This window comes from Podarcis cretensis (assembly GCF_951804945.1).
Source record: "Podarcis cretensis genome assembly, chromosome: 2".
In the NCBI taxonomy this organism is placed as follows: domain Eukaryota; kingdom Metazoa; phylum Chordata; class Lepidosauria; order Squamata; family Lacertidae; genus Podarcis; species Podarcis cretensis.
This window is the reverse complement of record NC_137171.1, coordinates 44,307,548-44,320,672: the sequence shown is the minus strand read 5'-3', so window position 1 is coordinate 44,320,672 and position 13,125 is coordinate 44,307,548. Positions and strand designations below refer to the sequence as shown.

The 13,125-nt window shown below is 44.8% G+C and overlaps 1 protein-coding gene across 1 annotated transcript in view; it reads right to left on the bottom strand.

The window, feature by feature from the left end:
- The window catches only part of CACNA1A (calcium voltage-gated channel subunit alpha1 A), a 253,604-nt gene that overhangs the window by 155,975 nt on the left and 84,504 nt on the right, over positions 1-13,125 (bottom strand). Inside the window, exons 4-5 of the mRNA XM_079966539.1 lie at positions 5,723-5,829; positions 4,378-4,517 (exon numbers count right to left, since the gene is read on the bottom strand). Of these exons, the coding sequence (XP_079822665.1) occupies positions 4,378-4,517; positions 5,723-5,829 (247 nt within the window). The remainder of the gene's footprint in view (positions 1-4,377; positions 4,518-5,722; positions 5,830-13,125) is intronic.

Here is a 13,125-nt window from a genome sequence, read left to right as displayed (position 1 = left end):
AGACAGAAAGATTAATAAGCAGAGCATGCTGTACATGTGGATGCAGAAAAGTGCAAATGCCCATTGAGATCTAGCCATAAATGAATTGCTTCTACCAAAGTCCTATAGTGCATCATCTGAATCTGAGACCAGAAGATCTGCTTGCCGAGCTGCTTGCCTGCCAAAGTGCCAGGGAACCTCCTTCAGCATCCCTGCTCCCTCCCTGCCTTTTCACCATTCTGGCTGTGCATGCAGGCTGAGACTCGCTTAGCATTCAGGGCACGTCTGGAAAGCTCCTTTAAGTAATAGTGCTGGGAGGTCTCCCTAATCAAGAAGCAAATGCCGCCTGGCATACTAATGAATTGCGTACTGCTACGGATGCAGTGGGCAAAGAGTGGCAGCAATTTCCTAGCCATTCTGGATGAATGTGTGAAGGAAGCCTCATGGAGTGTGGGGCATTCAGGTATATCACCCCCCCACACCTGCATTCTGATATAGTCCTGTGAGAGCAGTACTGTGCAGATTTCCAGAACATGCAAATCAGCACCTTGGTGCCAGAGGTCAGCCCTAGAACACGTGAAGCAGGACATTAATTTGCGCTGCTACCTCCTACTCATCAGAAACAGCCTTCCGTTTTTCTCTTCAAAGCCCAATGAATAAATCTAGAATGCTTGTGCTACAAAACACTCAGCAATTGGTCTTTTGGGTTCTGTGAATCAGCCTCTGTGCGGTCTCTTTGGTCGCAGCCTTAAAACACATCCACCAACCTGTATACAAGCTGAGAGCCTATTTAAAGAGATGTGGGGAAGCACCAAGTGCTGAGATGATGACCCATGTTTTCTATTACTAGCTACCAGGGAAATACATAGAGGAAATAGAGGATAGCTGATGCTCTTGGCAGCCGCCACACATCCCTTGTGCAACATCTAGCTTGGCCCTTAACCTTCTCATTCCGCTCAAAGAGCACAGCAAGATTAAATATACTGCATTGTTTTTCACCTCCAGGCACTCCTCTTTAGCATGTTGCACCACTCACAGCTCCCTTCCATCTTAGCTTGAGAACCCTCAGCAGCACTGAATGGAGACACAATGAAGGCATCAAACAGCTGCCTTCCACTCTCCAAAAAACACAGAGCAGGGGTGGGAGAAGCAGTGGCCCTTCAGGTGCTCCCATCATCTACGCCTACTGGCTGTGCAGGCTGGAGCTGATGAGAGTTGGAGTCCAACAGCACCTTCCTCACTCCTGACAAATAGGAAATGTAACTGATCTCCTCTGCAGGAAGAAGCCACACTGGCTTTGGAAATATGGGAAGCAGAGCCACCCCCAGGGAACTTAACAAACCTAAATCCTCTGGTTGATGACTGTGTCCTCAAGAACCCAAGTACTAACATGATGAGGTCTGACATGGCTTCACACCTATGTGTGAACAGTCCAAACTACAAAGTCACTGTCAAAGGTGCTTTCAAGCCAAAGAATGCACATAGCAGAGAGCTAACTCTTTGTTGTCAGATAACGCAGTCACTTCAACTGCTCTGGAATCCTACACACACCAATCTGACATCTAGGCAGCTATTCCCAGGTCCGCACTCTATGGAGCAGTTGCAGCAACTGGGGACCACTCCCCCCCCCCAGTTTATGTACCTTCCCCCAAAAGGCTGTACACACAGAGATGGAGACTATGCCTGCATGGAAGTGCTTCTGCTTTTGCCGCTTCAATTCTCTTCTGGTTCTGGGAGACGGTGGTGCCGGGGAGGGTGGGGAAAGCACTTTGCTTCACCTGCCTCTTCCTCCAGCTCTGAAGCTTCCCCTGCCTCTGATTGTTGCCTCTTGGCTGGTACAGGTCCCCACAGACCACTGCCCCCTCTCCCACAAGTCAGACTCCAGCCCCCCTTCCCCTGATGCACACTTGCCCGTGTCCTGCCAGTCCCTGACAGGCACTATCCCTGTGGAGAAACAATACTGTAAACCAAACTGCACAGCTAAACATGAGTTACTGGAATCCTCCCCAATCCCAGGAATTGCTACTATATTATTTGCTGCCAAGCCTACAGTGATGTTCCTCTGCTTATGCCCAGGAACTGTGCAGGGTGTTCCTTGTGGACAGAAAGTCCTGTGTGAGGCAGACCAGAGAGTAATCCATAGGAATGATGCAAGGATAATTTTTCTTTGCACAACATAACAGGCTCAGTGGGTGCAATCCACAGAAAGCTAGAAATACTTAGGTGTCCAAAAGGTGCACATAAATCAGCACTTATTTCAAACCATTTAAACCACTGCAATTCTAGAACCAGTGCCGGATTTATGTATAAGCTAAGCGAGCTATAGCTTAGGGCCCCACTCTCTTGGGGGCCCCAAAAAAATTTAAAGGAAAAAAACCTGGATGTACATTTCCAAAATATAAGATAAAAAACAAATAAAATAAAACCTACATACAGCAACAGTGTTTTGTGTTGTGTAGGCTCCTTTGATGTATGTAATGGGTCCCACCTGCTATATAAAGAGCCCTATTACTTTCAGTAGCTTAGGGTCTCATCAAACCTAAATCCGACCCTGTCTAGAACCCATGGGTATGCCAACAGAAACAGTGGATGTAGTGATCAAAGTGCCTAAAAAGACAAGTAAACCAGAACAGCAGTGGCATTGTCCAAGTAGGAGCACTGACTTCTTCAGATTTTTCTTAAAGATATACTCTCTAAACTAAAATGGCTTCTGAAAACCTTGCTTCCAAGTACTCTATAAATTACTGTTCCTAGGGAAATACGAAGAAGGAAGGAGAGAAAGCAATCTCAGGACAGCAATTCCATGTAACGGGAGCTTCAGTTGAATGTTAGCTCTCAGGGGTTTGTGGCATTCTCATTTCTCTTTGTTATAGCACTTTTCATTGTAAAAAGTGATCTCTCTCTCATTCATATACATATATATATCCTCTCAACAACTTTGTGAATTAGGCAAGGTTGTGAGTTAGTGGCTCAGCTTCATAGATGAGGCAGGATTTGAACCTGGGCTTCCCTTGGTCAAATTCAAAGCTGCCATGAAACAGAGGCATCAGACAAAGAGAGGGAAAGTTTTCATGCTTTGTTCAAAGATGACAGAAGCCACCAAAGCGGGCAAATGATGGGATTTTATCAGCGCTAAAATCCCCCTTCAATCAGTCTCAAAGAAATATAAACCACCGTAACAAGACACCTGTCGAAACTGCAGGAGTAAATCACATCAGCTACATACATTGAAGCATCAGAGAAGGGGGGAGAAGCTGCAAGGCATGGCGGAGCAAACCTGCAAATAGCCCAGCACTCTCTCCATGGACTTCTCTCTGCTGACTAGATGCTCTTCTCATATCCAAGAATGCACAACAAATGAGAGCCTCTGTGGGTGTTGCGAACACTCCACCACCAATAAACATCTTTGTTTCGGGAGGAAAAAGCTTTTGTTCCCATCAGAGGAATTGTGAGCAGGTTGGGAAGCAGCAGGGAACAAGCACTGCAAACTAGAAAAGTATGAGAGCACACAGTATCGCAGGCAGGATGTACCTGCTACACAAAAGATCCAACAATTCATGCTCATGGGCCAGCCTTAAAGCTGTGGTGACCAAAAACATGACGGTGTCCAAAAAATTATGTATCTTTATTAGTCTACACATCTGCTTACAAGGGAGAATCAGCAGAAGCTAATGGCAAAGATGAGCAACAGCCCAAACCTTCCATTTGGAATTCTAACGGTGAAGGTATATGCAACATTTTAAGAGCAGTGGTGGTGGGAATTTTGAAAGTACCCCACAGAATGCAGGACAAATATACCATTTTCAATGATAAGTCAAAATGTTATTTAAAAAAAAAAGATTCTGCAAATTTTCAGCACGGCAGAGTGTGAATTGGTAGGAAATTGCATTGAATAGTGGAAAGGCAGGGGTTATAAATGTGTAAAACAAACAAATAATAAACAAAGGAAATAAAAACCAGCTTCAGAAGGCACCTATTGGCTAGAATTCATGATATTACCAACACATTCCTTCCATCTCTGCAATAATTGTTTTCAATATGAAATGTCTGCATTTTTTATAAAAAAAGAATGATTGTATATCACTACAAGCATATCTATGAGGCTTAGATTCTTTAAGATGCATAACTTGGCTGTAGCATGATTTAGAGAGACAGGATTGATGGCTAAATCAGCATTCAACTTGCATCTCAAAACTGGAATCCAAGCCAGAAGACCTTATGCCAAGCCTTCCCCTGTTCTAACTAGACTTCCCTCTCCTTGCATGTCAGAGAACAGAATCTGAGAATTCAAACTCCCTTCTTGACTCTTGACACTGCCCAATGTCCGCTAGACAGAAGTGCCTCTGCCAAACTGAAATTAAAAAAGAACTGATAACAATTAAAAAACCAGCTACTTACCCTGTGAGAACCACCACAAAGTCCATCACATTCCAGCCGTTCCTTAGGTAGGAGCCTTTATGGAAAGCAAATCCTAAGGCAATAATTTTAATTCCAGCCTCAAAACAAAATATTCCAATGAAGTATGGTTCTGTGTCATCCTAAGGAGAGATTCATAGGGGAAATTTTTATTTGTTAAATTTTTATTCCACTCTTCCTCTAGTCAGCTCAGGGAAACCAATATGGTCCTCTTCCCCATTTTATCATCACTACAATAATGTGAGGCAGGATTGGGTTCAAAGATAAAATGACAAGTTCTGAAGGAGCTACACAGTGAGGAGGGAACTGGTCTTTTGGGTCTTAATTTAAGGTATAAATATATTCTAGGAACATTTTTCTCTTTCCCAACGTATCTATTAATATCAATTATTATTAGAATACAAAAATCATTTGCTGCCTTTTATCAGGGTATCCAATATGAGCCAGGCTACTAAGACCTTATCAATGCATCTAAGGAAAATATGCATAGGATTAGGTATGACACCCACTTTAAATCCAAATTATGGAGGCTGCTAGTGAGCCACCACTCCCAATTTTCATTCAGTCACTTGCATGAACAATGTTTTATGAAAACAAGTACAGTGAAAGCTGTGTTTGGGTCAATCTGTTAGGGTCCAGACTTAGACAGTGTGAGTAATACTGAGAAAGAGAACTCTCAACCCGGCATAATATCTCCAGTTCCAATGTCAGCTGCTGCGGTAAACAGGAAAAGAAAGAAAATGTATGGTGGCACTATTCTAGGGGCAGAAGTAATGTTAAAGGGAGCATGAACCTGCTTCTGAAAACAGAAATTGAGTGTGGAGCTCCCATCTCTCCCTCTGTGCCCCCTGTGACCTGACCCTATGATGTATGTTTCCCCACTAGCATTCCACATAGAATTGCCAACCGGTTGTGGGGGAGGGGGGTGTCTGCTTGGTTTTCTTACTCTCTTGAATGATACCAGATAAGCAAGGGGCAAGGGCACCCCCCTGGCAGTTTTTACTTAAATAGCTGGATGTGTTAGGTAAATAGGCAGCACCCAACACCTGGACCCACTAGATGAGGCAGAAACTCCTCCTAGGCCCTGGCTCCACTTCTACATTCCAACCATGCACCAGAATTTTTGAGTTGGCAACCTTAGCTCCACATCACTGGGTAATGCTGGCAGGGAAATGCAAAACGTAACACTGTCAAGGCACAGGTTAAGTTTATTGTGCCTTACGGAAAGGGAGAAGGAACTTGACACAGGACTCTAATTTTTGACATTATTATAATGCTCCGTTAACTCTTCCATAACAACGTTTAAAAGGGAGAGGCTGCTACTCACCAGTCGTTCTGACATTGGCGTCTTGTCTTCATCAGGCAGATGCTGCTCGAGAGCAAGAACAATGCAGTTTGCTATGATGGTTGCTAAAATCATGTATTCAAAAGGAGTGAGGCACAGTTAAGGAAAGTCTTGCATATGGTAGGATCTTCTAGATTCAGCCAAAACAAAGAGGCCCACTCCTCAAGTAAATGCAGTCTACCCACCTTGGATCAGATACATATGAAGGATGTTTAGAATGTTCTTTAGCCTGCAATGTGCAGGAGAGAATGGCTTCGAAGTGGAATAAAATCTATGTTCCAGTCAATGCCATTCTTTATACTTTCTATGTTTCAAATGAAAACACAAATTTAAGCACTAAGGTCAAAAATATACTTCCTTGAGCCCCTGTCAGGGGGAAAGTGGGATATAAACAAATAATAAGGTGGTTTGAAATCATTGGATACAACAAAGGACAAATATCGACAAGTCACCAGTGCAATTTTCCTGAGTGCAGCTACAAATCAACATCATCATTTGATTAATGCCAATAGAGATAATTTCTAGAGCACCTCAACTTCCTGGGTAGAGCACAGTGACAATTCTTCACCTTCACCAAAATGCAATCAATGCTGTCCTTTCTGAAAATTCTGACATCTACTCCAAAATCCACCAAGGTTTTTCAGTGAATGCCAGTTGCAGGCCATGCAGAGATTAACATTGTGCATTCACATTAAGAGAACAGAGGCCAGAAACAGAGGCTAGAAAAAGAAAGCAGCCCTACAAGACTGTCCCTTACTATGCCCTGTTTTATCATTTACCCATTACACACAAGCTTCTTCATATAATACTTTATCTTGCAGTAACCTTTTAAACTCCTCCTTTCTTTTGTGTTCAGAACATTAATTTATACCAATATTGAGAGTAGATAGGGATATATTGAATTCTGAATGATAAAAAGCACATTATCTGGAGTAATTTACTCCATGAGTCAAGCAACCATGTGTACAAGTGTAATGGTGTTACGTTTGGATCTAATTCACTTAAATAGGAACAGGAGTGCCTGCTGTACAATTTCCTTGATGCTCCATCTCCTCGCTCTGTGTGTTTATGAGCATCTATTAAAGAAATGCATGGATATCTCAAAAGTAAGAGCTCCCAATTAAAAGCCATGAAGATAAGAGGGCTTCAGTGACTTGCAGTTGGCTATCCTCACAGTTACATGGAGTGTGAATTTTGCAGTTGTGAGTCTAGATTATTCATACTTGACTTGAACCCTCTTTAAACATCGTTTAGAGGAATATTAGGAGGGTCAGTGACGCTGTCACTGTTTCACAGAGGAGCCAAGCCATTGGCCCTGTGCCATTCAAGAGCTCTGCAGCAAGAGAGCTGGAAACAGGACTTCCATACTCCTGCTTTTGCTGTGAGTAAAGAGCTCCTGTCTTAGCTTTTGCAGATACAAATCAGGATTTTCTTGAGAGCCAGCTGTGTGCAGATGTTTAATCTGTGCATATTTGAACTCAATAACAAACAAAATGGAATGAGAAGCATCCACTCATCCTTGGAGCCGCACCAAATCACAGCTCTATTGTGCATTGCTCACCATGTGCCCACTGGGCATGCATCTCTAGTTCACAGGGCTGGCCCAAGATATTTTTCTGACTGAGGTGAAGGACAAGATGCCCACCCTTTCAACAGGTTCCTTCAGCACTTGCAGAGAGACAGCATCCTTCACACCACACCTGAGGACAGAAGGATAACTTAGGAGAAACAGGGCAGGTTGCAGGACACATAGCTCTGTCCTCCAATGCCTTGTAGTTGTTCTCCAGGCCCCAACATGGCTGCTTCACTCTACTTAATAGTAAGACAGACTTTATAGTCTTAGCCAGGACACACTGGTGAACACACAGCAAACATGCCTACCAAGTACACTGGCATCTTCATGCAGGGTTGGGAGAGCCCCGTTTGAAACATGGCTGAGTACTGAGCTAGACAGAATAATGGTTTGTCTTGGTATAAGGTGGATTCCTATGTTCCTATGTGAGTGGCTCGGCTGCAGCTAGAGCACTTCATGCCCTTTTCTTGTGGCCATTTTCATTTCTTCCCCATGCTTGTGGCAATATATTACCTGGAATTTGTTTTTGTTGTGTGCATGGGTTTCCCGGTTCATGTCCATGGTAGTGGAGATTTGCTGGATGGGAAGCAGGTACAATTATGTGGCATATACCATCTCTCATCCTCCAACAGGAGGCTCCTCATTGGCTTACCTGTGTGAAGTGGTTGATTCTTGCACCCACTGTTCCTCTGCTGAGGTGAGGTTGCGTGTGGGAGCTTCAGGGCAGGGAATCTATAGGAAATCTGGAAACACACCTGCCAGGAAGCATCTGCTCATCTTTCTCCATGGAGACCTGATGTTCAGGACCTGACACACAAGCCCAGTTATATAGGAAGTGTTGCACGAACCACTCGAGCACCTTTGTGGAGGTGTAATGATGGGAAAGGTAGCTGCACTAAGTGCTAACTGATCACTACCAGCACTGCGCCAAAAGCATCTATTAGGGAAAGCAGGAGAGTCAATTGTTCCACTTGTGTTTCAGACCACAAGTGATTATTCTTCAGGAGCATGAGCAACTAAATATCTGGTTATTATGGAATATAAACAGGAAGCACAATAAAAGCTCTTAATAAATGCCTCACCCAAAGAAATCTTTCCCAAATCTGTAAACACACACATAGCTTATTGTTTGCAATCAGCACCTTCTTTAAAAAATGGCTGACCTTGGGCACAAAAGCACAAAGGTGTGGTTCTATTTATGGGTCTTATTTAGTCTTTGACAGGGTAGGATCTTACTGACAGACTTAGAAATGCTTAAATGGATGGTCTCACACATTCTTAAACCGACATTGGCCAATTTAACATTAAACAGTTTGGAATTTAACACAGTTCATTCTCTTCTAGGATTTAAAATACCAGATCTTGGAATTTTAGACAATCCTCTCTTAATTTTCCCCCAAAGGTGTTTTTGAAAGGTTTTCCAAGATGCTGATTAATCTGCATCAAGTGACCAAATTATCATGAATTCCAAAAGAAACAAAAGTTTGAATTATTGGAGGAAATGGAGGAAAAACCAAAACTGTAAGACCAGCAGTCATTAACAGTCGTCAAAAGCTTTACCACCCCTATCAGCCAATCACCCATTCCCACCACCCTTCTGAGTAATACCCCTCCCCACTACATATAAGGGTCTGGTGACTTCTGTTTCAGTGTATCTGAAGAAGTGTGCATGCACATGAAAGCTCATATGAATAACAAACTTAGTTGGTCTCTAAGGTGCTACTGGAAGGAATTTTTAAATTTTGTTTCGACTACGGCAGACCAACACGGCTACCTACTTGTAACTATATCTATTCTAGAAACTGGTGTTAGGCTCTAGGACTTCAGCCTGCCAGATCTATGTGTGGCTTACACACACACACACACACACACACACACACACACACACACACTGCTTGGAGAAGAGTGCCTCTGATTATGGAATCATCTTCTAGACCATCCCTATTTTTTATGAGATTCGATCACATCCTGGCAAATTCAGGCTGCGTAATTATAGTTGTTTTAAAAAGAAAGAAACAGGAAAATATAAAGGAATGTGTGTGCTACCCCTTGATGTGATTCAACATCATCTAACCTCCCCAGAAACAAATGAGAAAGAATGTTTATTAAATAGCCAGTGCTGCCTAATCTCCCTGCAAATGAGCAAATCAGGATGAATTCTCAACAAACAGGTCATCCGGAAGCACCCTTTGTATAGAGATCCCAACTTTCCAGAGACACCAGAACCAGCTGCTACACATACAAGGCACAGCTTCCATAGCAAGGGGCTGGAATGCAAAGAGATCTGCATCTGAGCCCTTTCTTGAACATATCCCCGTACTTGAGCCAGGAACTGAAACCTCCGCTGTTGCTCCGGACGGAGGCTGCCTCCCTCCTCGTCCTCCAGTCGGAGTTCAAGCCCCTGCTGTCTGCCTCCCCCACAATGCTCCTTGCTTTGCTCCTGCAAACCAATGCGCCTCCCCCCTTCCCTCTCACTGATGGATCACTACGACTCGGCGCTGAAAGGGTCAAAAGGAAAAGGCTCGCAGCTCGCAGCAGCCAGCGAACGAGCTTGCTTTAAAAAGTGGAGCAGCGGAGGCAGGCGCTGAAACGTGCCGCTGGGACCGGCCCAGTTCTTGGGGTGGGTAGGTGGGCAGGAGGATCTGAGACTGCAGTGCGCGCCGCCTGCCTCGCAGCAGCACAGCACCGTCAGCTGCTGAGCCACGGAGCCCGCTGCAGGCCCTTCCTGCCCATTGATTGGCTTGCGCGGAAAGATGCCTGAATCAGCGGATCCGGTGGAGGAGAGAGATGCGGGGGGAGGAGGGAGAGTGAGCCGGGGACGCGAGGGGAAGGCAAGGCGAGAACACCAGCCAGCTCCTTGAGCGGAAAAAGAGGGAGAGGAGGAGGCCTCTCGAAAAAGGCAGCTCAGCTCCACCAGCTCGCAGGCGCGCCAAACCAGGCTCCGTGGTTTCTGAGTCCCGAGGGCGACTCCATGATCCAGAGCCAGGCTCAAAAAGGGGCGAGGGGGGAGAGGGTGGATAGCTTGGGTTCCTGCCAAAGTACACAAGATGCAGTTTCCTTCCTATAGCCATCCAACGACCATATGTTCCAGGTCATAGATAAATCCCAGCCAGTTTTGTACTGATGTTGATGACACACTTGGCTATACAGTGGTACCTCGGGTTAAGAACTTAATTCATTTCGGAGGTCCGTTCTTAACCTGAAACTGTTCTTAACCTGAAGCACCACTTTAGCTAATGGGGCCTCCTGCTGCCGCTGCGCTGCTGTAGCACAATTTCTGTTCTCATCCTGAAGCAAAGTTCTTAACCCGAAGTAATATTTCTGGGTTAGCGGAGTCTGTAACCTGAAGTGTGTGTAACCCGAAGTACCACTGTACACTGAAATAAAAGGGAGGGAGGAATCCATCCTTTCCTACATTTGGGCATGATCATTCAAGTGTGCTAGGTGGTAACTAATCTGCCCTGGTTTTATGGCAAGCCAAGTGAGTGCAAACAACAACTACTACTACAGTGGTACCTAGGGTTACAGACGCTTCAGGTTACAGACTCCGCTAACCTGGAAGCAGTACCTCGGATTAAGAACTTTGCTTCAGGATGAGAACAGAAATCGTGCAGCGGCAGCGGAAGGCCCCATTAGCTAAAGTGGTACCTCAGGTTAAGAACAGTTTCAGGTTAAGAACGGACGAATTAAGTTCTTAACCTGAGGTACCACTGTATATTGATACAGGTGCCTACTGAGAAGATCTATTTTTAAAAAAGCAACTATACCAAAAGGAATTATTGTGAAAATATGAAATATTTAGGTGGGGGTGCCAAATTTTGTCCCTAGCTCAGGGTGCCATATTACCAAAATCCAACCCTGAATTAATTCACATAATATGCTCAACAATATACTTCGCTATTATGTCCCCACTCTTTTTTCTTCAGTTCACTCTTGAAATTCCAGGCATCCTCCTCTGCTTCTCACACATATTTCTAGTTCTCAAATATGGTAAGTCTGGGGATGTTCACATTACTCTGCATCCAGTGCATGCCCAGTGCTCATTTTTGAAGCCACATTCATAAGATGTGAGCCACACTCCATCTCAGTCCTGTAGTTTCTTGACAATATATTGCTGTGTCCCTCCCTTAAACCTGCTTCAATCTGAATAGAGCAGTAGATGAGGAGTAAATGGAAGTGTGAACACAACCAACAGCTGTTGCAAACGCAAGTGATAGCACAAAAGCTATCACTAAGTCTAAGGCTCCCTTGACCAACTACATTCTTTCTGTGGCACCCCTGTGGGACTCAGGAGCCCAGATATGTCACCCCTTGCCTGCAGAGCTGGCAGCCCCTCACCCCTCCTTTGTGGAGTGTTCCCTCAGCCTCTTCTTTTCTCCCCTCTCCTTGGGAGTCCTCCAGGCATGCCACAGCCACTCCTGGTCTCTGAGCCACCTCAGCTCCTGGCAACCAGCGCCCCCTGGCCAGCCCTAGAGGCACCAATTGCCTGGGTAGCTTGTAGCCAGGGCTGCTGCAACAAACAGCTGTGCAAGGCTTTGGGAGGCAGAGGAGAGATGGAAGGAAAGAGGGATGGAGGCCAGTGTTGCCCGTGGCACCCCTGACCATCATTCAAGGCACCCCAGGGTGCCATGGCACACCCTGGCATAAGGAATAAGTTCTAGGTTTGTGTGTTTTGAAGGGGCAAGGAAACCCAAAATGCCATGCACATCAGGTGGCAACATCCACAACCCCTCTCGGATATGAACAGCACTGTGCAAATGAAGCCTGAACTGCAGCTGGGGTGGGGAAAGATCTTGCTGCATTTCAAACCACTAATGTGAACAGAAACTATGCCTGGGCTATTTACTTCAGAGTCTGGGGGTGCGGGGCTCACACAACTGAATGTTTCATCACACAAAACTGCGTGTTCCACATGGAAAACTAGCAGGTCAGGACACTGACAAAAGCTTCTTTTGTTTCTAAGTGTGTGATTTAGAAAGGGTTCTCCAAAAGTGAGAAGGCAATGGGCCATTGCCACTCTTCCCTTCCCCAGGATCTGATGCCAATAAATGATTACTTCCCGCTCCCTTGCCAAACTGGGTACAGAACTCCGGAGCCTTTTCCTTCAAGCTCTGAAACTCTGTGTATAAACAATCCTGCATCTTGCAAAAACAACCACCACCCTTAGCTTCCTCAGTCACTTTAATCAGCCATTTTTATCATCTGAAACACCCACACCTACACATAAACACATGAAGTAAGCTATCTGTACCTAACCTTTTGACACAAAGGGATTAATTTTATTTGAATTATGACAGAGAAATAACCAGGACGTCCATCTTGGAGGAACACCATGCCTCTAGGCCTGAATCCTTTACACATAATGCTTCTAGGTATATGTCTAATATGGAAATCTTTAATGCAGCAAACTTGTGCTTGTTATAACAGTGGCACACTTGCCACGGAGCCACAACTGCATGCTGTTGAGGAAAACCACTTTTTGTCTTTTGTGTGAAAAAGTGCCCTAGGAGTAAAAGATAGCCTCTGAATCAACCATCCAATCTATGGACACAGATAAACTAGCTTTGGTAGAGGACATTATCTAGAAACCATCAGCATAGGTAGTGCCATCTCTGTGGCCTATTAACTGACGCCGAAACAGGGTTTTACTATGCCATGGCAGACTTGCTTTTTAGCAATTCTTCCACCCCCAATCCCACCCTGCACATTTATGTTGGGTGTGCAAGAAATTGGGTGTGCAAGAAACTGTAGAGCAGGCCTGCCCTAACTGGATTACAATAGGGAGTTTTCGTGCCCAGGTCCAGAAGGCAGC